The 25,808-nt window shown below is 46.7% G+C and overlaps 1 protein-coding gene across 1 annotated transcript in view; it reads right to left on the bottom strand.

Annotated features, from left to right (window-relative positions):
• Positions 1–25,808, bottom strand: part of SCN3B (sodium voltage-gated channel beta subunit 3) — a 68,672-nt gene that overhangs the window by 21,397 nt on the left and 21,467 nt on the right. The window contains exon 4 of the mRNA XM_082273759.1: positions 4,601–4,739. Within this exon, the coding sequence (XP_082129885.1) occupies positions 4,601–4,739 (139 nt within the window). The remainder of the gene's footprint in view (positions 1–4,600; positions 4,740–25,808) is intronic.

Consider the following 25,808-nt stretch of genomic DNA (forward strand, 5'->3'; position numbering starts at 1 on the left):
ACCAAAAGAAAGCTCTATTTGGGGAAAAAAATGACATACATTTTATTTGGGTACAGCATTGCATGACCGTGCAATTGTCCGTTAAAGTAACGCAGTGCCGTATCGCAAAAAATAGCCTGGTCATGGGGTAAATCTTCCGGAGGTCAGGTGGTTAAAAGGCTTATTTCAATATTTTTTAGCCTTGCACAGAGCCTGACCTCAACCTGATAGACCACCTTTGGGATGAATTGGAGCAGAGACTGGGAGCCAGGGCTTCTCGTCCAACATAAGTGCCTGACCTCATAAATGCTCTTCTGGAAGAATGGTCAAACATTCCTATAGACACTCCTAAACCTTGTGGACAGCCTTCCCAGAAGAGCTGAAGCTGTTATAGCTTCAAAGGGTGGGCCAACTCAATATTGAACCCTACAGACTAAGACTGGGATGCCATTAAAGTTCATGTGTGTGTAAAGGCAGGCGTCCCAATACTTTGAAAGCTATCGGATATACACTATATTGTCAAAAGATTAGTAAATATAATGCAAACCTTAAATATATTCAGGCAAATCAAGCACGTTTGCAAATAAAGGGCAATATAATTTCTTGCTGCTGAGAGAATTCGTCTCATCCTAATAGTCATTTTATTAGCAGAACATTAATCTTAGTGTACTTCGGATGAGGCTAAATATCTGCAACAAGAAATTGGGACTGTGGATGTAGTCCTGGCCTGACCTTGATCATTTTTTTTTTTATTGTTTGCTCCTGCTTTCCCTGAGCACATAATTGGGATTTTCGGGCTATTGTCTTATTAACCAATTTAATATCGGGCTCTTTTACCCCCTTCCTGCCCAGGCCAATTTTCAGCTTTCAGTGCTGTCGCACTTTAAATGACAATTGCGCAGTCGTATAACACTGTACCCAAACTACATTTTTTATAGTTTTGTTCACACAAATAGATCTTTCTATCAACGCAGTATATTTATGTGCGTTAGTGCACGTTTAACGCAGTAGATTTCTGTGCATTGGTGGAGTGTGTCTGTGTAGTGAGTACTCAGGTTAAAGTGCACCAAGCACCACTTTCCATTGATTAAAGTGCATCCACGTACATATTTCCACATCTTTATTACATTTTGTTAATACCTTCCCATCATGTCTGGGAGGCCAACAAGGAGAGGCAGACATTCCCGTGGCACTGTGAGGGGGCCAGCAGCATATGTGTTCACAAGCAAAGGTGGACATGGCCCATCCTCAGGCAGGGTATAATTTCCTCTGTTTAGTGATGTTGCCCATGCTATCCAGCCACAGCATGTAGAGGAGGTGGTGGACTGGCTTTCTAAACCATCCTCCTCATCCTCTGTCACCCAAGCAGAGACTAGTGCACAGTCCACCAAAGCTGCCAGAGTGGCTAAACCTGCCTCCTTGTCCACAGCTATTCCTGCCATAGCCTCAGCATCAGGCATTGAGAAGTCAGCTGAGTTATTTGAACACAGCATCAGCCACTTGCTCCTTGATGATGCACAGCCATTACTTGATTCAGATATTGGTTCTGAGGTTGAGGAAGGAAGGAACATGAGCCTACTGAGAGGGGAGAACACTGGTACATTGGCAGTCATGTTCCCCCAGCCTCAGCGTATTGCCAAGTTGTCTTCAGTGACCAATTTCACACCTGTTAATTTTATCCAAAGTCTGCTAGAGAGACACCAGAATTTACCTAAAAAAAAAAAACTCTAATCTTGTTCCCAGTGCTCTACATTGTGGCATTATCATACAGACTGGCTCCCCAAGCCGTTGTTTTATAAAATAAAGAAAGCTTGCTGGGAAAATTGTCATTTTTTTTGGATTTATAAATGATTTCTGCAGCAGCTTCTATACACAGTACAGATGCATTTTAGCCACTTTGCAGGTAGACTAAGGGGACCCCCCAGGCACTATATTGAAAGGAATTATTCATTTTTATTATTTCTCATTTTGAGGCTTTCACTTTAAGCATCAGTAAATCACTGCTCATTTAAAAATGACTTTTTTTTTTACAAAAATGTTTTTCATTGATATATGTCAGGGCAGTACCCAGACCCCCATAACTATTTTATGCCCAATTATGTGAAAGGGGCCTAAGTGTTTTTTGAAACTGTTAAAATGGGTTTAGTTCTACTTTAATGTTTTGAGCAAATGAGTGTTCCAAATGTTTCCATAAACAGATCTGCAGCCTAGAACTGTCCTTTGGACATTGACAGATGTGATCATTTGCTTACAGAGATGAGCGAGGGGTATTTACATCTAATGCCTTTCTCACATAACAGAATTTCCATGGCTCAGGACATTTCCCTGAGTTTAACCATTCCGTGTCCCATGGCTGCCATTTGAAGGGAAATGCAAGACTACAGAAATCATTTTAGGGGTGCTTGCTGATGGCCACCAATCACCTACTGTAAGTAGAGAGAATAACATAATTGTGATTTTTGTTGGTACTATAGATCTGACTGTGTACCAACTACAGCACAGTTCAATAGTTTTCTCAGTTGGCATCTACAATACAAGCCTTCACATTAGTCATTTAAAGCTCTATTAAACTCCTACCAAAAAATGTAATATATTGCAGTTTACAAATCGCATGTGGTGGCTGCATTCGTTTTTTTTTTCCTTCTGCTTTTTTCTGAAGATCTGGGCAGTACCACACCGCCTGTATTAGAGCGCCCCCATTTTGTATGAAGGAGCACAGACACATTTTTGGACAGAAGCATTGTCATTCTGGGGGAGGGGAATTCTAGATGTACTAGCAGATTTAAATACATTGACATATTGATGCTAAACTCCAGATAACACTTTTTAAGCATTTACAGCAACAATATAGCCTACAAGGGTAGCGCTCACCACCGAAAGGGCCCGCTGAGTGGTCCCAAAGGTTCTTTCCCAAGCTAGTACTATCCGAAGCCAAGAACACAGTCACTCTCCTGGCTCAATATTTAGTTTGGGGGCATCTTTTTTTTTCTGATGCTTTTATTAAACTTGGATGGGTGCAGGGTAACTGTGGGATACTCCAGTAACGTTAAATAGCAACTTGAGGACACTTGTCTCTTTCTCAAAACATCCTAGCTCAGTCCTTGCAGCAGGAAATAATGGCATGAGCCTTTCAGACGCCATAAGGACTGTCCACCTTTTAGCACAGGCTGATACAAAAGGGATATTAGCAGCACACAGTCACTGGGGTCTCACACACCAGTGTGTACTCACAAATGTCATTGGATATTTGGTGCCTCCTTCCAGTATCAGCCAGACATGTCTCCTGTGGGCTCTTCAGATCAGATCCCCAGACAATTCCCTCAGTCACCTCCAGCAAACTTGGGGAGATTAGTCCCCCCAGCTCTGCCACAGCTGGGACCTTGATGAGCAAATGGAGAAGTGAAGTGAAGCCAGACTTGACCAGAAGGGCAGTAGCCCTTTAGCCTGGGATCTTCTCCTAAACAAGAACTCCTAAGCTCTAGGCCTCAATCTATTTATGCACTCTCCCAGCCACCTACTGGGCACCCCCCCCCCCAGAGATTGGCTGGGACCACATAAATATATTCAAACTGTAGATTCGACTCTCCCAACCCACTACTTTCCAGAACTATCCAGAAGGTGGGGGGGGGGAGGAGTCAAACCCACAGCAGACCAGAGCAATCACAAGCAGCTCCACTGATTTACAGAAGAGCTAAGGAACTAACTCTACCAAACCTAGCTAGCATCTAACTGGGAGGGTGCTACAGAAGTACAGCTGCACACTCTATTCCAGGGGTCTCCAAATTTTCTAAACAAAGGGATAGTTTACTATCCTTTAGAATTTAGAGGGGCCAGACTGTGGCCAGTGGGAGTAGGTAGAAAACGTCCTGGCATCTACAACAATGCCCCTTTACTGGTGTCCATGAGAAGAATAGTACCCCATTATACTTGTCAGTAAAAGCAATATCGTCCCATCACTGGTTTTAGTGGGATAATTATTGTCCCATCATTGGTGTCAGTGGGAGGGCTAGTGCCCCACTGTTGATGTCAGTGGGAGGAATAATGCCCCTCTGTTGGTGTCAGTGGCAGGAATTATGCCCCATGGTAATGTTGATTAGAGGAAAAGTGCCCCAAGGGCCAGATATAGGCAAGCAAAGGGCTACATCTGGCCAGTTTGGAGACCACTAAACTATTGAATTCCAGTGTGAAATAAATAAGACAGGCTTCAGCTCAAATCCCTGCCTATCAGTCACGCTCCTCTGACATGTTTTACCAACATTGGGCTTAATTGTAGCGGTAGATACTGTGGGTTTGGAGCAGCACCAATCTGTTAGTTACCGCAACAGTTCTGTTCCTTTTGGAATAAAGGTTTTACATAAATAAGAGATGATCATTGTAAGCACCCCTGTCAGTGTTAAATGGTTTGTCTCAACCCCTAACTGCTACATCTGCAGGACAGCTTGTTCTGTTGGAAAAAAAACAGACCTACCAGCAGGTGAAAATAAAAGGAAGAGATCCTAAAAATTAAAATGAATGCAGCTATCACATTAGAGAATTGGTAGCCTGCAATATGATAAATTGTTTGCTTTTGTGTTTAATTCTGCTTTAGGCCCCTAAACCCAGAAAACCCGAATATACTTACACACTTTCCTGAGTCACTTCTTCAGCCTTTGAGATTTTTCTGTAACAGTAAACGATTTCTATCAAAAGCCACAATGTGAGAAAGGCCAGAAGGATGTACATCATGATCTCCGAGAGGACCGAGGTAAAATCTTCACTGGCTGCGAGAATGGAAATATGGGCTGTTTAGATTAAATTATTTTGTGTTTTGAATCTTTAATAATATCTTAGAACTAACAAAATACAATGTCACAAAGCTCCATCGCCTATCATTATACATGCAATAAGACTTCCCACCAGGGACGGTCGTAGGTCCTGCTGGGTCCATTGGACCCAGGCGGAACTTTGAGAGGGGCGGTAAATTGATGCCCAAGAATTTTTTCTAGCATTTTTGTGTGTCATTCAGGGTGGCTGCTCCGCTGCCGTGTAAAAAGGCCGCCCTGCTGCCCTCGACATGTATACTCATAGTTGCCGGGCGCGAGGGTGCTCACACGCAGGTAATACTGGCTGGTAAACACCCAAGCACACATGATGCTCAGGTGTGTCTGCTGCCGGGGGCGGGGTACCCACAGAGACAGAGAGCAACAAAAGATCTCTTCCCCACCGGCTCCGCCAGCAGCCGATGTTTGGGCGCAGCTTGCATTTCTATTGGGTAACACTGGAGGAGGGGGTGCGGCCGGCCTCGCACCCGGCCCGTCCTCTTCTCCTCTGGTGCATGCATGAGACTAGGCACTGAAAACTGTGGGAGCACTGGGAGAGAGCAACAGAGAGGTATTACAGGTGACCGGACATAAAGGGTGTCCATTATTTTTTTCTAATAGTGGCTGCTGATCTGGCCAAATGTTGCATAACCTGCCATGCTCAAAAATCACTATACAGCCTTAGCTTGCCATTATACTACCCTAACCAGCCCCTTTACTGCCCTAGCCTATCCATATACTACCCTAGCCTGTGTATATACAACCCTAGCCTGCCCCTATACTGTCCTAGCCCACCCCTATACTACCCTAGCCTGCCCATATACTGCCCTAGCCTGCTCTTATACTGCCCTAGCCTGTCCCATTTACTACCCCAGCCTGTCCCATTTACTACCCCAGCCTGTTCATATACTACCCCAGCCTGTTCATATACTACCCCAGCCTGTTCATATACTACCCCAGCCTGTTCATATACTACCCCAGCCTGTTCATATACTACCCCAGCCTGTTCATATACTACCCCAGCCTGTTCATATACTACCCAGCCTGTTCATATACTACCCCAGCCTGTTCATATACTACCCTAGCCTGCCCCTATACTACCTTAGCCTGTCCCTACACTGCCTTAACCTGTCCATTTAACTTCAGGCTACGCAAGGGTTTTTTTTACAGTAAGGGCAATAGGATTGTGGAACTCGGGGTAACTGCGGGGAGCATGGCTACTTTTAAAAGACTCTTTGACATACATCTCCAAGATTAAAACATTCAGGGGTATGGGAAATGAATACATCCACACACACCTACACAGGTTGAACTGGATAGACTATTGCCTTTATTCAACCTCAACTACTATGTAACTATATATACTACCCTAGCCTGACAATATACTGCCCTATATTGTCCATATACTGCCCTATCCTGCCCCTATACTGCCCTAGCCTGTCCATATACTACCCTAGCCTGTCCATATACTAACCTAGCCTGTCCATATACTACCCTAGCCTGTCCATATGCTACCCTAGCCTGTCCATATGCTACCCTAGCCTGCCCCTATGCTACCCTAGCCTGCCCCTATGCTACCCTAGCCTTGCCCCTATGCTACCCTAGCCTTGCCCCTATGCTACCCTAGCCTGCCCCTATGCTACCCTAGGCTGCCCATATACTACCCTAGCCTGCCCCTATACCGCCCTACCACACTGCACCCATGAATGCCTTAGGGTGCCAAGATGGGGGAGGAATAAAATGGTGGTATGTCCTATAATTTTGCATATAGACAAGGTGCTGTTGCATGTAAATCTAACTTCCTGATAAATACAATTTTTGTTTTAATTATCATGATAAAAAATAATTAATGTGGGAGCCTTTTGGTGGGCGTGATTTTTTTTTTTTTTTTTTTTGGGAGGGGCAGCATTTCATTCATGGACCCAGGCAGCACAATGTCTTGGGCCAGCCCTGCTTCCCACAAGTAAATAATAAGGTTGTCACTTTTTGGTAGCTGAGAGTGTGATAGAAAGTTTCTGTATGCACAAGTGTGGAATGAAAGGTTATTTCAAACTAAATTGCTAAACACATTTAAATCAGCACTTGTTGAAATGTTCACTGCTCAGCGGGCAATGAACGTTCAGATATTTATATGTTATTAACATGCCTAGTAAAAAAAAAAAAATAATTATATGTTTTATCAATGAGTTAACCACTTCAGCTCTGGAAGGTTTTACCCCCTTAGTGACCAGACCATTTTTTGCTATTCAGCACTGCGCTACTTTAACTGGTAATTGCATGGTCATGCAACACTGCACACAAACTAAATAATATAATTTTTTTCACACAAATAGAATTTCTTTTGGTGGCATTTGATCATCACCTAATTTTTTTTATTTTTTATTATATAAACAAAAAAAAACTAAAAATTTTGAAAAAAAAACCCCAATAGTTTTTACTTTCTGCTATTACACATATCCAATAAAAAAAAATCTAATTTCTTCATAAATTTAGGCTAAAATGTATTCTGCTACATGTCTTCCCAAAAAATTCCAATAAGCATATATTATGGGTTTGAATGAAAGTTAGAGTCTCCAAACTATGGTATATATAATAGAATTTTTATGGAATTTTTTTTTTTACACTAGTAATGGCAATGATCAGTGACTTATAGTGGAACTGTGATAGTGCAACGGGCAATCTGACACTGGCTGGGAACTGACTAAGTGACACTGACATCACCAGTGACAATAATACAGTGATCAGTGATAATACTGTACACTGTCACTGTACTAATGACACTGGCTGGGGGGGGGGGGGGGGGTTAGCATCTAGGGGCAAAAATGGGGTTAACTGTGTGTCTAACCATGTGTACAGTGTGTACTGTGTGCTGCTTTTACGAAGCGATGTTTACCAACACACGGCTCTCCTTTGTCATTTGCTCAGCTTATCAGCAGGTCTCAGCCATAAATAATTGGCTGGGACCTGCTGACCGGTTTGTGCTGTAGCACATGACAGCACAGCCAGGGTGGCGGGGGTGCGCAACCTGCCCAGAAATTCTGGATCGTGTGTGTATGTATGTATATATATATATATATATATATATATATATATATATACACACACGATCCAGTGCAGCGGTACACTGTAGCAGTAAAGTTACAGGAGGCTGCCTGGAACTGGTTAAATGACAATATTAAATTCTTATATGCTAATATTGGGTTCTTTATATAACAGGTTCACTCCATAGAAATCACTTTGCTGTGTTCCAAAATAACAGAAATGAAAATTTTATTTTAATTGTTTATGTGCGGATTGTGTAATTGCCAATGAATTAATATGCAAAATGTTTTGGATAAGTTGTACATGCCAACTGTCTTAAAAGTCTGCTTTTCTGTCAAGATGCTTGCCACATAATCTATATTTATACTCCACAGCCATGTCAATCTCTCTACTTTCTAATTTTGACTTTCACTTTTTTAACTCTTTTTACATTTTTTTCCATGAACCTTTAAATCTGGTTATCGTGAGCAGAGCCCTTAAAGCGGTAGTAAACTCTGCTTTGCAACCTTAATCTACATGTAAACTTCTAATAAAGCTTACCTGTAGGTAAAATTAATATGTCCTAAACATGCACTGTTTAGGAGATACTCGCATGTTTTGGAGTCGGTAAAGTCCCTGGCACATGTGCACTGTGCTCTAAAGGTGATTCTAACTGGGGGGGGGGCTTCTGAAATGACCATAGAGACACGTGATCCTATATAGAAGGATCACATGGGCTCTATGATCATCCCAGGGAGGACCGTCGGCTGGGTTTTACAACAGCCGACCGTCCTTCTCTCTCATCGGTGAGTGATCGTGGGTGTCAGGTGGCAATTGGAGCCGCCTGCCCGCTGCATCGGCTTCCCTGCTGTTGATCAGGAGCGGGAGCGTGCCGCTAGTGGTGTGCGCTCGCCCCCTAACTGCCGCCAGGTGGCCGACGTATACCTACGTCGGTTTGCCTGGGAGAGCCACACTGCCGCAGTATATATGCGGTAAGCAGTCGGCAAGTGGTTAAACATGCACCGTTTAGGAGATATTTACTGTATATGCAGCCAGTGACGTCATCAGCAGATGCGCTCTGAAGGAACGGCCATCCGGGCCGCTCTTCAGAGTCCTGTGCCGTAAACGGCTACTCCCACACGCACATGTCCATGAACCCGGAAAGAAGATGGAGAGAAGATGGAAGCGCCTGCAGTGGTGACATCACCACGCTGGAAGGCTTTGTTCTAAAGTAGGTTTCACATAATGTGCTAGTATGCATACTAGCACATTATGGCTTTGCCTTGCAGGTTGCAAAAAAAGAAAAGCACAGCTGTATACTACCGCTTTAAAGATAAATTGTCGCATGCAAGAATGCAAAGACAATTGGTTTCAGTGTTGGTCTTATCCCCGTGTAAGCCTCAGCGTGATTTCTTGCTGAATGACTTTGTTTCCATGGTTAGGTTAGTAAAGATAAGCCTTCTGCAATGTCATAATTGAATTCACTGCCACCTACTCTTCTTACAAACCCAACTATTCAGTGTGTGCAGCTGCTGCCAACAGCGATTCAGCCTGCAGGAAACCACCATTATGACAGAAATAGATGATTGTCAGGAATTCTGCTCCCTCCTTTGAGGTAATGGCAGAAATGACAGCTTACCCCTAATGACAGACTCAGGCTGTTGTACATCCCATGATGAACTGCAGTATACGCTTTGTGAATGCTCAGATTTTGCATGGCAGGACTGTGTTTTTGGCACTTTGCAGGTACATCATGCTGCAGCTGTCAAATTAGGAAGAAACTGTGAAGATACAGTGCATCCGGAAAGTATTCACAGCGCTTCACTTTTTCCACATTTTGTTATGTTACAGCCTTATTCCAAAATAGATTAAATTAATATTTTCCTCAAAATTCTACAAACAATACCTCATAATGACAATGTGGAAGAAGTTTGTTTAAAATCTTTGCAAATGTACTAAAAATAAAGAAAAATCCCATGTACTTAAGTATTCACCGCCTTTGCCATGACACTCAAAATTAAGCTCAGGAGTTGTATCCAGTTTCCACTGATCATTCTTGCAATGTACAACTTGATTGGAGTCCACCTGTGGTAAATTGTAGCTTGGACATGATTTTTGAAAGGCACACTCCTGTCTATATAAGGTCCCACAGTTAACAGTGCATGTCAGAGCACAAAGCCATGAAGTCCAAGGAATTGTCTGTAGACCTTCGAGATAGGATTGTATGGAGGCACAGATCTGGGGAAGGGTCCAGAAAAATGTCAGCAGCATTGAATGAGGTTAATCCCAATTAGCACAGTGGCCTCCATTGTCCGTAAATGGAAGAAGTTCGGAAACCACCAGGACTCTTCCTAGAGCGGGCCACCTGGCCAAACTGAGCGATCAGGGAAAAAGGGCCTTAAGCCTCGTACAAACGCACAGATTGTTGGCCAACCGATTGGCCGTCTTTTGTCCAGTGTTTGTTGGTTGAAATGTGCTCTAGACTTGCACTGGACTTTTGTTGGCCAACAAAAACCAACTTCAGAAGTGTGATGGTTGACTTTCCCTTTGTTTTTTCTTCTCTGAGCATGCCCAGTCTTGCTCATTTGATTTTTGTCTGCCGAAATCTGTACTGACTGAGGAACAATCGGCCGTTCTTTGTTGGCCAATAAAAATTTTATAGCATGCACACCAGATTTTTTATGGCTGAAAATTCGCAGTTGGTTGTCGGAAGCATCATACTAACAAGCCTACAATCGGCAGATCAGACGTTGGCCGACAATTTACGGCCAACCATCTGTGCGTGTGTACGGGGCTTTAGTTAGAGAGGCGTTTAAGAACCCGATGGACACTCTGACAGTGCTCCAGTGTTTCTCTCTGGAGAGAGGAGAACCTTCCAGAAGAACATCCATCTGTGCAGCACTCCACCAATCAGGCCTGTATAGTAGAGTGGCCAGACGGAAGCCACTCCTCAGTAAAAGGCCCAGGACAGCCCATCTGGAGTTTGCCAAAAGACACCTGAAGGACTCTGACCATGAGAAACAAAATTCTCTAGTTCGGTGAAACAGAGATTGAACTCTTTGGCCTGAATGGCAAGCATCATGTCTGGTGGAAACCAGGCATCGCTGATCACCTGACCAATACCATCCCTACAGTGAAGCATGGTGGTGGCAGGATCATGCTGTGGGGATGTTTTTCAGCGGTAGGAACTTGGAGACTAGTCAGGATCGAGGGAAAGATGAATGCAGCAATGTACAGAGACATCCTGCTCCAGAGCTCTCTGCACCTCAGACTGAGGCAAAAGTTAATCTTCCAACAGGACAACGACCCTAAACAAACAACCAAAATAAGAAAGGAGTGGCTACAGGACAACTCTGTGAATGTCCTTGAGTGACCCAGCCAGAGCCCAGACTTGAACCCAATTGAACATCTCTGTAGAGATCTGAAAATGGCTGTGCACCGACGCTCCCCATCCAACCTGATGGAGCTTTAGAGATCCTGCAAAGAAGAATGGGAGAAATTTCCCAAAAATAGGTGTGCCAAGCTTGTAGCATCCTATTTAAAAAGACGTAAGGCTTTAATTGGTGCCAAAGGTGCTTCAAAAAAATATTAAGCAGAGGCTGTGAATGCTTATAAACTGTACATGTGATTTTTTTTTTTTAATAAATTTGCGCAAGATTCTTTCACATTGTCATTATGGGGTATTTTTTGTAGAATTTAGAGGAAAATAATGAATTTAATCCATTTTGGAATAAGGCTGTAACATAATGAAATGTGTAAAAAGTGAAGCGCTGTAAATACTTTCCGAATGCACGGTAACTTCTCATGAAAAAATGTGGTGGCTTTCATTTTTATTATGGCAATAGTATGAGCCAAATGTAACTATAAACTTCCAAGAGTACTGCTCTGCTATGAAAACTGAAGACCTGCACATCATGTCCCCAGCTCAGAGACCAAGCTCTCCCAGAAAGCTCTGGGTGTTGAACGATCGGGAGCCGAGAAGCCTGGTTCCCGATCACCTGATCGCTGTGATAGCCTCTGTTTTGGCTATCACAATGATCAGTCGCTGTATACACATCCGTAAAAAATCACTTCTCGACCGTTTGATAAGAACAGATACTACACTTGATCTTAGCCAGTGTCCAGTAGAGTGCTCCGCCGTCATTCTGGCCTTTTGGTAGGAATGGCTGGCTGTATAGTGTCCCTGCTGGTATGATTTAGGGCTCTGAAGGCTAGTACCGGCTGGAACAGAAATTGGGGCGATCATGGAATGTGGGACACGAGAGTAATTATTTTGGGAGGTCTGGAGAGCCCAGTGCCTCATGATTTGAATAGGTCTACCTTGTCTGGCCATGGGCTGGAAAGACAGAGAATCCTAGGTGCTGGGATCACTTGGGCATGGGAACCCCACTGTGACAATGAGCACAAGATAACCACACCAAAGTTTTTGCTGCACCACTTCTCTTAGGGTTCGGCCTTTTGCCTAAGTTTGAGGCAATTTTTGTTAACTGGCCTCGGGGCCTGTCCTATGCACAGACACTTAATTTATTTTTCTTTGTCCTCACTGCACTTTTGTCTGTTTTGCTTTCTCACTAGGACGGAGAGTATGGGTCCTCAGGCCTACTCTGAAGTCTAGGGGGAGGATGTGTGGCCATTGGTTCCTTCCTCCCCTGAGCCAGGGGGTCTCTCTTCGGGAGAGCCCCTCACCTAGTACTGAAGGAGAGGGATCCGCCAGACCTTTTGGCTAGGTGGACCATATTGAGCCGTGCACCCACGGGGGATCAGGGTAAGGTCCCACTGCTACAGGGGTGAACATGAGACGCACTCTTAAGTGCACTTATTTGTGCGTGATTTTAATATGCACTTTTTCTGTACACGTTTGTTTTTGCGCACCACCACGGATTAAAAAAAAAAAAGCGATCAGTCACTACATATGAGCAAAAAAAAATGTTCTACGCTTATCGTGCATATGTGTCCCAATATTTAAGTCTCTTCTGTATATACAATGTTAACCTGCATTTATGGCCAGCTTACATTAAAAGCTCCTCCACAAGCTCCTGCAAGTGCAACAGACCGATGCTCGGAGCAAATTCAGTTCCTTTTCCCGGTCTATCAGCATGGCACTAGGAGAAAGAGGAGAAGCTTTGTGTAACACGCTGAAGCTCTGGCCAGGCTATCATTGGATCATGTCTGAGGCTGCTACAAGCACAATATTTATTTGGAACATGTGAATGAATTATTTTTATTTCTACATCTACTGCAAATACAGTGATTGATTGTGCTAGTCTGTGCGTTCCCCTCTATCAATCACCTTGTGGTGTTTTCTCCTCTTGAATAGAGAAAAAGATGCATTGCATCTTTCTCCTTGCTGGGGGAGAGAAATGTAAACAAAGAGGAGTATGTGTAAAAAAAATTAAATAAAAATATTATACAATAAAAAGACAAAATGGCTAGATCAGGGTTTAATCTAAGTCAGTGACAGGGTTAGGGACTAATGCCAAGGTCGTGTATTTTGGTTAGGATTAAAAAAAAAAAAAAAAATCTTGCCTTGTATCAACAGTCCAGGCTGGTGGTGGTGTAATGTTGTGGGGGATATTTTCTTGGCACACTTTGGGCCCCTTAGTACCAATTGAGCATCGTTTATATGCCACGGCCTACCTGATTATTGTTGCTGACCATGTCCATCGCTTTAGGACTACAGTGTCCCCATCTTCTGATGGCTCCTTCCAGCAGGATAATGCACCATGTCATAAAGCTCCAATCATCTCACCACTGGTTTCTTTACAATGACAATGAGGTCACTGTACTCCAATGGCCTCCACACTCACCACATCTCAATCCAATAGAGCACCTTTGGTATGTGGTGGAACAGGTGATTCGCATCATGGATGTGCAGCTGACAAATCTGCAGCAACTGCATAATGCTATCATGTCAGTATGGACCAAAATCTCTGAGGAATGTTTCCAACACCTTGGTAAATCTTTGCCACAAAGAATTAATGCAGTTCTGAAGGCAAAAAGGGGGTCCAAAACTGTACTAGCAAGGTGTACCCAATTTAGTGCTTGACAAATTTGCTTGAAGTCTAGGAGCCAGCTAAAAATGTTAGGGGCCAGTTTTTTTTCCGCGCATGCCGAATGGCCGGCTTCTGTCGGACCGGCTGCCATACACACGGGCCCAATGGCAGTCAGTTTTTAATGAACCGGCTGATGTTGCCCGACATTCGACCCGTGTGTACTTTGTTTACTTCTTCTGAAAGATATTAAAGGAACACTCCAACCACTATGACCACCTCAGTGATTTGAAGTGGTCATGGTGGTAGGAGTCAGAAACATTGCACATGCTGGGATATTTACAATTATGTGCTGGGGGCTAGTTGTTCCCCTAGCACATGTGACTTACTGCTGGTGGGTACTTTTGTTGGGTACTGCTGTGGGTGCTGCTGGCGGGTACTAATGTGGGTACTGCTGGTTGGTACTGGTGGCTGGTACTGCTGGCTGGTACTGCTGGAGTCTACTGCTGGCTGGTACTGCTGGAGTCTACTGCTGGCTGATACTGCTGTGGGTACTGCTGTGGGAAACGCTGGCGGAGATGACAGGACGGTGCAGAAGGAAGCATACAGAGCCGATGCTTCCTTTATCTCTCCTCTCACAGGCGGAGTGCATTTGATATCACTCCGCCTGTGACAGGACAGAGCCGGTACTACACAGGAAGCATCAGCTCTGTTCTGTCACAGCTGACAGACATTGTTCTTTCGCCTGATATCCCAAGTTTCCTGCGAGGTGCAGGAGTCCTCCACATGCGAACACGGTGCTTGAGGGTGTCAGGGAGTCGCAGCCCGCATGCAGGAGACTCCCGCACCTCGCAGGACTTGGCGCCTGGGTTTGTCGTGCCCTGACCTAATTATAATGGCCGGTGAGTGTATGCAGTATCCATGCTATCGTTGGGTGCAGGAAAATGTATTTTGGTTTTTTTTGGGTTGTAGGTTATGGTAATAGCAAGAAACATACAGATATATACTGTAAGTATACAAATAAATAGAAAATGCATTTTCTTTTTTTTTTTTTTTGTGCCAGTTTTCCTTTGATAAAAATAAATAAATAACGAGATATCTATTATCATTTACCACCAAATGAAAGCCCAGTCTGTCCTGAAAAATAAATGTGGTATAATCAACCTGGATCCACCAAGCAGTTGCGATGATATGTAAAGTTTTGATAACACATGTCAAAGTTGCAAAACTGTACAGGCAGATTTACTTAAGTGTCCATTCACACTACCGTGACTTGTCAGGCAACTTGTCAGCCTGACAAGTCGCGGTCCATGCAGTGCTACAGGACCCGTTCTAATAGGAGCGACACAAGTCGCTCCGACTTAGAAAAAGGGTCCTGTACTACTTCGGGGCGACCTGGAGCGACTTGCATAGACATTCCTTATATGAAGTCCGTGCAAGTCGCGCCGAAGTCGCGGTGCACGGGACTTCACAGGTCGCCCCCAAAGTCGTAGCGACCTAGTGTGAACCGGCACTTACTCTTCTCTTGAAGGGGTAAATGGAAAGGTAACTTTTTTTTTTCATTTAACATTGTAGAAAAGCTGATATATTTTAAGCACCTAAAGCAGGGCTCAACAAATTTGCTTTGAATCTAGGAGCCAGTTAAAAAAGTTAGGACCCAGTTTTTTTTTTTTTTTTTTAACAAACAAAGCTTACAGGTAGAACATGTAACATGTTCCCAAAGATAAACTTCTTTAACACTTTCACAGCCAAAGCCGTTTTTGCGTTTTTTGCACACGTTTAAAAAAAATCTCGTTAGGCCTGAAGATTACATAAAACCCCCAAAACATTATATATTTTCTGAAAGCAGACACCCTAAAGAATGAAATGGGGGTTGTTCCGATTTTTATGTCACAGGACATTACTGCAAAATTTCAGTAAACACAAATAAATTTACTTTTAGGGCACAAAAACGTAATAAATGACCCAATATTTTTGCAATATATAAAAGCGGAGGTTGCATCGAGTAAATAGATACCCAACATGTCAAACTTTAAATGTGGGTGCATCCATGAAATTGCGACAAACTTCAATACCCTATATTTCTCTAGCGCTCATTGACAGACGTAGTCCTCGGTGATACACCACCTTCGGGTTATGTTGCCTCCACAGGAGCAGGACTAGACAGGAAATTAAAAAGCTCTGGCCACACCCTAGGGGCAGTCCCAGAGGGTATATCCTCTCTCTCTCTGCCTCAGCAAATCAGTTATTTTCTGTCTAGTTAGGAGTAAGGACCTAGATACCTTGCTGGGATCTTAGGTACTGGCAAGATTTTTTTCTTAAAGGATTTTTTAGACAGCTTTTTTTCTCCAGTGTTCCTGTGAGATCTTCAAGCAAGAAAGCTGAACTGGGCGACGGGCTGGATGTTGAGATCCGGTGGTCACCCCAGTTCAGCCTACGAGCGCGTGCAGGCCATAGCTCCGCGCTGGGTCGGCCGCGACAAAGTCCCATTAAAGGACTGACCCCGCGAGTTAAACGTCTCGCTGAAACGCCAAAGACCATGAGTCACGGCGTCCATATCGGTCGACAGCCCTCCCGCCCCGGTGGAGAGGGGTACTGTCAGGAGTTGGTGCCCGCCTGGTTCCGGTATGGTGAGTAGTATGTTCCCCCTTTTCCCCTGACGGGTCTTGTGGTGAACGCGGGCCCCTCTCTGTATGGTAAGATAGAGTCCCTCTCTATCCTATAAATGACACAGATCCTCCTACTTTGAGTGTGATTTTATGTGCAAAAAGCCAGGAGGCTTGGTTTGGGAGCTAACAATCTAATTGTATACATGTTAAAAAGATTATAATCTGTGGCATTCTGGGAATCTTACGGTGATAAGAATAAGCTACCTACCAGTCAGAAGCCACGGACATGTAGACTGCCTTCCTAATCAGATCTCCAGCTATTAGCAGGCCTCCCGAATGGCCATGCGGTCCGCCAGGGCCGGTACCGCCAACCACGCCAAATCCCCATGCAGAGAGAGTGTTGTGTGCCCTGCAGCACACCGCTATTCAGTACAGGCCGCCGCCATTTTTTTTGCTGGATCGCACGAGCCGCCATTTTGGCGTAGCCTCGTGTCTCCAGCATGGGGGCGGCCATGTTTGAGGTGATCCAAACACCTCGTGGAGCTAGGGGAGGCGCCGGAAGGCGTGCAGAGGGGCGGAGCCGCCTCCTTTCTTCCTGGGCAGCCAGCCAAAAGACTTCCTGTTTGTCAAGACAGCGCTGTAACCTGTTGCAGTTAAACTCTGAGCATCAAGTGGTGAGCCTGGGGGTCTATCTCTCTCTCTCTCTCTCGATCGATAGGGATCCCTAGCAGGTAACACTAAGGGGCTTTTTGTGGCGCTGGGGGTCTGAAAAAAAAAAAAAATTTTTTATTTTTGAATTATATTATCCAGGAAGTGACTGGAATTATCATGGACCCTGCCACACATATTCCCCCACCTGTTTCCCTCGAGGGGGCCACGGGACCCGCCTGTGCACAGAGTGTAGAGTCATTTACAGCAATTTTGGAGTCTATGGTGGCTCGGGTGGAGGCGGCCTGTCAGGGACGGGGGTCAAGGAAGCGACCCCCGCCTACCCCTATACTATCTGAAACCTCTGACTCTGATTCAGAGATGGTCACTGCAGTTGCAGGTTCCTCTGCAAAGGCTGTTATCCCAGGTAAAGCCCCCTCAGACAGTGAGGAGGACGCTTCTTCTCCTGCTATAATTCAGGAAGAAGCATTGGTGGACGCACTAGTTGTGGCAGTGCAGGAAACCTTAAAACTTGAGGCTTTACCGGCAGAGGCAACTGAAACAGAGATTCCTTTTGGTACTAATAAGCCCATCAAAACGGTGAAGGTTTTTCCTGTACCCAAATGTTTCGGTAATCAGATTAAAGGAGAATGGGAGCATTCTAAACGTACCTTTACTATTTCCAAGCGTATTGCTAGACGCTATCCGTTTGAGGAATCCATCATTAAGAAATGGACGGTACCACCAGTGGTGGATCCACCTATTTCCAGGCTGAATAAAGCCACGGTTATCCCAGTGGAGGACACTTCGTCCTTTAAGGATCCGGTGGATCGAAAGATGGAAGCAGAGTCCCGCACCATCTTCTCTCTGATAGGGTCAGCATTTAGACCAGTAATTGTTATTGGTCTAGTTTCCCAGACACTTACGGAATGGGCGAAAATGGTACGCCAAGACCTTAGGGGAAAAGATATTCCCCAGGAGACATCTGATTTGATGGAACAGATTATACAAGGGCTACAGTTTATCTGTGACGCAGCCTTGGACACTACTCCCTTATTAGGGCATGCATCTATGTCAGCGGTGATCCTCAGACGTGTGCTGTGGTTAAAATGCTGGTCAGCTGACCTAGGTTCCAAAAAGACCTTGACAAATCTCCCTTTTCAGGGGAATCGTCTATTTGGGGCCAACCTAGATGAAATCATCAAGGATGCCACTGGGGGCAAGAGCACTTTTTTGCCACAGGCTGCTAAAGCTAAGGGACCTCGCAACAAGCGAGGACCTTTCTTTACCGCCCATAAAGGGCGCCCGGCTGGTACTAGCGGGAAAGGCAAGACTCCTCCAGGAGGGTCCAAGAAGGGCTGGTCGGACAAGCAGAGGACCAACCCAGCCAAACCCGAAGCAAAGGAGTACACAGCCTGAAGGTGCGCCCCCCACCCGGTTTCAGGGTGGGGGGACGTTTTCACCGGTATTCAGGACATTAGATCGAGCTTCAACCACTACTACCGGTGCGATTCTTCCCTTCCAACATTTAAGTACTACAGGAAGCGGTAGTTACCGTTCCCTGAATAGATCTTTTCCTTTACCTTTTCCTAAAATTAGTCCCTACTACCTCCCTATACCTCACAGGAATCGGATCTGGTTGACCAGATAGGCCAAGTAGCCTCTAGTCGGGTGACTTCGGTCCCTGAGGTTCAACCAGAAAAGATCACCCTTCCTGATAACAATCAGGTATCTGATAAATGTGTGGGAACAGAAAACGACCAGACTTTCTCGGATGGTCGGGGCCAGATACCTCTAGGGACGCCTGGTTCAGATTCTATCATCGCCAGTGGTCGTAGAAATTCTAGGCTGGCCTCCTCAAGCCGGCCTGGCCGACTTGGACATGCTAGTCGCAGACGTTCCGTGGGAACTTCGTCTCAGGGAGTGTCTGTGGTCTCAAGGACCAATTTACCATCATGCTTTACAGTCGCTGGGTTTAATGGCCTGGCCATTGAGACCCAAGTACTGAAGGACAGAGGTTTGTCTACTTCAGTCATTCCTACCCTTATTAAAGCAAGGAAAGCGACTTCCAGCAAGGTCTATTATCACACATGGAAGACTTATATTGCGTGGTGCGAATCTTTAGGATTTCCTCCACGTACCTATTCGGTGACTCGAATATTGGCCTTTGGGGTCGAATATTGGCCTTAGGGGTTGAGCAGAAGCTAGCCTTGAGCACCATCAAGGGTCAAGTTTCAGCATTAGCAATCTTCTTTCAGAAACCTTTAGCTACCAAGTCCTTGGTGCGGAATTTCATCCAGGGGGTGCGGCACCTGGCTCCTCCAGTCCGCGCGCCCTTACCGCCCTGGGATCTTAATTTGGTTTTGTCGGTTCTACAGAAACCTCCCTTTGAAAACATCAGGGAGATTCCCTTGCTTACTTTATCCCAGAAGGTGGCCTTCTTGGTGGCTATTACTTCTGCTCGCAGGGTGTCAGAACTGGCTGCATTATCATGCCAGTCCCCATACCTAGTGATTCATAGGGATAAGGTAGTACTTCATCCTAAGCCATCTTTTCTTCCTAAGGTGGTTTCAGATTTTCATCTGAATGAAGATATTGTACTACCTTCCTTGTGTCCTCAGCCCAAGCATCATCGGGAACATGCGTTGCATTCCTTAGATGTGGTTCGGACAATCAGGGTATACCTGAAAGCTACGGAATCATTCCGTAAGACGGATTCACTTTTTGTGATCACGGATGGCCCCAGAAAGGGTTCGCCTGCATCTGCCGCGACCATTGCCAAATGGATTAGACAAACGGTGGTACAGGCTTATTCTATTAAGGTTCAGAGTCCTCCGTTCCCTGTTAGGACGCACTCCACTCGAGCGCTCAGTACTTCCTGGGCCTTTCGCCATCAGGCGTCAGTGGTCCAGGTATGTAAGGCGGCCACCTGGTCGTCGGTACATACCTTTACAAAATTCTATAAAATTGATGTGACGGCATCGGCGGATGCCTCCTTTGGCCGCAAGGTTTTGCAGGCCGCAATTTGAGGAGACCGGTGGTCTACCTCGAGGGTTTTTTTCTGTTTGAAAAAAAAAAAAAAAAAAAATTTTTCTCTTTTTTGTTGAGTCTCATCATTAAGGATGAGCATTGTAAACTTCTAGTTGGCACCGGTTGGGCCTTCTAGATTGGGATTTGATTTCCATTTTCCCACCCCTCATTTGTGATACTGCTCTGGGACGTCCCGAAGGTGGTGTATCACCGAGGACTACGTCTGTCAATGAGCGCTAGAGAAAAATGGATTTTTGTAAAATCTTACCGTAAAATCCTTTTCTCTTAGCTCATTGACAGACGTAGTCCCCGCCCCTCTGTTTTTGAGTTGGGTTGGGTTAAAATCTCTAAAGACTGCTTTTTCACATAACTGATTTGCTGAGGCAGAGAGAGAGAGGATATACCCTCTGGGACTGCCCCTAGGGTGTGGCCAGAGCTTTTTAATTTCCTGTCTAGTCCTGCTCCTGTGGAGGCAACATAACCCGAAGGTGGTGTATCACCGAGGACTACGTCTGTCAATGAGCTAAGAGAAAAGGATTTTACGGTAAGATTTTACAAAAATCCATTTTTTCCATAGGCAAAGCTTTAAACCCCCCCCCCCCTTCAATAGACCATCATTTTAGCGTTATGGAGGAGGTCTGCTGCTAGAATTATTGCTCTCTTTCTGGCGTGTGCGGCGATATGTAACAATGTGCATTGCAAGCAATGTTTTCAGGCATAGGCTCCTGACGCGTGCATTTACGCTTATATGTGCGCATATGTGGGGGTGGGGGGGATTTTATGTGCTTGGGTGTAATTTACATTTTTTACAATTAAAGAAAATAACGGAATTTTTGTAAAATCTTACCTGTAAAATTCCTTTCTCTGAGTCCTCCGACAGTCGCCGCCCTCTTCATATTCGTCACAATGGGGTATTAGACTTTGCTCCGAAGGAGTAGCTAGGCAACAGAATGTCAATATAAAAGTTTTAACACATCCCACCCCCAGGGGGTGGTCCCCTCAGTCAATACCCTCCCACTTCCTGCATCCATACTCCAGTTTCAGTGGAATAGCAGTAGAGAGTACAATCAACCCTAAAAGAGGGGCGGGGGCGGCGACTGTCGGAGGACTCAGAGAAAGGAATTTTACAGGTAAGATTTTACAAAAATTCCGTTTTCTCTTGCGTCCTCCGACAGTCGCCGCCCTCTTCATATTCGTCACAATGGGGACGTCCCAAAGCAGTGCAAACATAAGGGGTGGGAAACGCAGCCGCGCCCCAGGCAACGCCGTCTCCACAGCAGAGAAAGGAACCTTACCAAAGGAAGGAAACCATCTGGGCAACAGAAGAAAAAACTTGCTCAACAGAGCAAAAAATCCCAGGAAAACAAATAACCCAGGGATAACAACATGTATCCCAAACAGCCAAGAAGCTTATACAAGAGGCTCTAAGGAACTGCCGCACTAAGAACCTTGCGGCCAAAAGAAGCATCTGCCGATGCCTGAACATCCACTCTGTAGAATTTTGTGAAGGTGTGAACGGACGACCAAGTCGCCGCCTTACACACCTGGGCCACAGAAGCCCCATGACGACAGGCCCAAGACGTACTCAGAGATCTTGTAGAGTGCGCCTTCACAGGCACAGGGGGAATTTTTCCCCTCAAAGAATAGGCCTGTTCCACAGTCTGTCTGATCCATTTGGCAATGGTAGAGGCCGACGCAGCCAAGCCCTTCCGAGGTCCCTCAGGAAGGACAAACAAGGAATCCGACTTGCGGAAAGATTCAGTTGATTTCAGGTAAACCCTAATCGCCCGAACAACATCCAAGGAATGCAGCTCCACCTCCTTCGGATGTTTGGGCTTCGCGCAGAGCGAAGGCAGGACAATGTCCTCATTGATGTGAAAATCTGAAACTCTCTTCGGAAGAAAAGAAGGGTTGGGCCGCAAGACCACCTTATCTAGATGAAGGACCAAGTACGGAGACTTGCAGGACAAAGCCGCCAGCTCCGAAACCCTACGAGCCGAAGTGATCGCCACCAAAAAAGCAACTTTTTTGGACAACATGGACAACGAGATCTGCCTGATCTGTTCAAAAGGAGCATGTTGTAACACGGACAGCACAAGATTCAAGTCCCAAGGAGGTAAAGGTGCCCTCCTAGGAGGGACCAGATGTCGCACCCCTTGAACAAAGGTACTAACCAAAGAGTTAAACGCCACAGGACGTTGAAGGAGAACGGCCAGCGCAGACACAGAGTATGTGCGAGGTGAAAACCCCCTGGACTCACACCAGGCAAAATAGGCCTTCCAAGTACGGTGATAGACCTTCCCCGAGGAAGACTTCCTCGCGTTAATCAAAGTGTGAATAACCTCCGGAGAGAGACCCCTATCCTTCAGGACCTCGGTTTCAACAGCCAGGCCGTCAAAGCCAGCGACTGTAAAGCAGGATGGAATATCGGCCCTTGAGACAAGAGATCTTCCCGAAGAGGCAGACGCCAAGGAGCGTCGACCGCCAGGGACACGAGATCCGCATACCAGGACCGGCGAGGCCAGTCCGGTGCCACAAGAATCACCGTGTGTGGTTCCGAGTTCAACCTGCGAAGAAACCTGGGCAGCAATTGAATCGGCGGAAAACCATACAGCAGCCGATACTGGTGCCACGGGGCTACCAACGCGTCGGACGCGTCTGCCCGAGGATCGCGCGTCCTTGCCACGAACCTTTTCACCTTGTTGTTCAGACGAGACGCGAACAGGTCCACTTCCGGAAGACCCCACTTCGCGCACAACATCTGGAAGACAGCCGGGTGGAGAGACCATTCCCCCTGATCCAGGGTCTGGCGACTCAGATAATCCGCCTGCCAGTTCTCCACCCCCGGAATGTGTACCGCCGATATCGCCGGGACGTGAGTCTCGGCCCAAGAAAGAATGTCGGCCACTTCCCGAGCCGCTCGGGCACTCCTGGTGCCCCCTTGGTGATTGACGTAAGCCACCGCCGTGGCATTGTCCGTCTGCACACGAACCGGACAGCCGCGCAGCCTGTCCGTCCAGCGGTGAAGGCAGAGATTTATCGCACGCAACTCCAGAATGTTGATCGGAAGGGAGGATTCCTCCTCCGACCAAGTCCCCTGGGCAGACAGAACGCCCAGAACACCACCCCAGCCCGACAGGCTGGCATCCGTAGTGATCACCGTCCATGAAAGAGGACGAAAAGACTTTCCCCCCGACACCGCCGGGGACTGGAGCCACCACAGAAGATCCCTTCTGGTGCGATGGCTCAACGAAATCTGGACATCCAGAGACTGCGGACGCCCGTCCCACCTGGACAGAATCTCCGCTTGGAGACCCCTCGTGTGAAACTGGGCAAAGGGAATTGCCTCGAAAGCCGAGACCATCAGACCCAGACACCGCATGCACTTCCGCAGGGATGAGCACGGAACGTCCCTGAGGGACTGGACTTCTCCCTGAAGAACCTTGATTTTGTCGTCCGGTAGGAAGACCTTCGCTTGGACCGAGTCCAGGATCATTCCCAAATAGGGAAGACGAACCGCCGGGCACAGTGTCGATTTTGGATAATTTATCGTCCAACAAAACTCCTGCAGAGTCTGCACCGTGACGGACAGATCCCTCTCCAGACCCTGGCTGGTCGCAGATCGAACCAGAATGTCGTCCAGATACCCCAGGACAGAGATGCCCTGGGCCCTTAACAAGGCCAGCAGTGGCGCAAGCACCTTGGTGAAAACCCGCGGAGCCGAAGCGAGGCCAAAAGGTAACGCCACGAATTGGTAGTGATCCTACGCAATGGCGAATCGAAGGTACTTCTGGTGACCCTCGAAAATGGGGATGTGTAGGTACGCATCCTTCAGATCGATGGAGGCCATGAATTCCCCCGGAACCAGGGCAGCCACCACCGACCGCAGAGATTCCATGCGGAACTTGCGAACCCGCACAAAGCGGTTTAGAGACTTCAAGTCCAGAATTGGACGAACCTTGCCCCCCTTCCTGGGCACAGTGAACAGATTTGAATAGAACCCCCGAAATCTGTCCCGATGAGGCACCGGGACCACCACTCCCTGAGCTCTCAGGTCCCGCACCGCTAGGTGCAGATCCCGCAAACGCTCCAGAGACAGTTGAAGATTTGAGGGAAAAAATCTGCTCTCCGGCCGAAAGAGAAACTTGGTCTTGTAACCAGATCGAACGATTTCCTGAACCCACCTGTCCCGAACACGGGCCAGCCAAGGTTGTAGAAAACCGAGCAAGCGTCCCCCCACCCCAGAACCGGGTGAGGGCGCCCCTTCAGGCCGCACTGTTGTGGGCAGCGGATCCGGATTGGCCGGACTTCTGCTTACCTGTCCACGGCTTCTTTTGAGAGCCCTGACCTTTGAACGGTTTGTCCTTAAAGTGCGGCCGAAAGGCACGAAAGGACCCCTGAGAGGGCCGAAAGGAAGCATGCTTCTTACCAGGAGCCGACTTAGCCTTCTGGGATTGGGGCAAGAGCGTGCTCTTACCCCCAGTGATCCCCTTAATCAGAGTTTTCAAGGATTCGCCAAACAGACGAGAACCGTCATAAGGGAGATTGGCTAAAGTCTTGCGAGAAGATTGGTCCACCGACCAACACTTCAACCAAACCAAACGGCGAGACAACACCGCCACACCGTGTACACGTGCGGCCAATGGGACCATATCCAAGTCCGCATCGCACAAATACATGACACCCTGATGGATTTGATCCACCATGTCCAATGTCGCCTGCGGGGCTGAGTCAGCCACCAAAACGCGTCTAAGCACCTGCGTCCAACTAGCGACCGCCTGGGCCGCCATAAGGGAAGCAAACAGAGCTTTCAGCATAGAACCCATAATAGAATAGGTATGACGGGCAAGAGACTCCAGCCTCTTGTCTGTGGCATCCCGGAAAACCGGGGTATCCTCAGCAGGAATCGCAGTGGACTTATTCAGAACCGCGATCCCGTGATCCACAGGAGGCGGTACACCCCAACGCTCGTCAGTAGCGGGCGTGAAAGGATAACGCAGTTTAAACCTACTGGGTACCGCAAAAGGTTTGCGAATATTACGCCATTGTTCCTTAACGGCGCTCTGAAAATCATCAGTGCAGGGAAAAACCTGCGATGTTTTGCACCTTCTCTTTGTCCCATAAGCTGCCAAAGCAGCCGGCGGACACGGTTCATCTTGCAAGCGCAGCGTTTGCTTGATGGAAGCAACCAAGTCATCCATGAGTGCAAGCTCTTCAGACGAGCCAGGGGGAGAATTATCCACCCCTTCAACCTCAGCCTCCACCTCGGACCCCACAAGATCCAGGGAGGAACGGGACCCCGACAAGGAGACCCCGGCCATATCAGCCCCCTCACCATCACCCTCTGAACCAGAGGAAATTGAAACTCTGGACCTTTTTGTGGATTGAGCAGCCACCAGCATTTGCACCTGGGCAGCAAGATTAGCCACAATCACAGCCAAATCCCCCCCTGGGGGAGAAACAGCAGTCCCCTGGCTACCCACCAATGTGGCAGGAAATTTGCCCTCCTGAGAATCCATTGCCCCACAAAACTTATGCTGACAAGAAAGGGTTAACAGCCCCCTTAACAAGCGCGGAGAGCGCAGCCCACCGCCACACACACAAGCCTAATGAGACCCCCACAGGGATAGCACAGAAACACAGGCAATGGATACAGGCAGATAGAAAAGGCAAAACCTGAGGGGACCCCTGTGGTAGCTGCTGCTTCGATCGGTGCACATCAGGAAAGAGGA

The sequence above is a fragment of the Pelophylax lessonae genome, assembly GCF_965119305.1.
Source record: "Pelophylax lessonae genome assembly, chromosome: 12".
Taxonomy (NCBI): domain Eukaryota; kingdom Metazoa; phylum Chordata; class Amphibia; order Anura; family Ranidae; genus Pelophylax; species Pelophylax lessonae.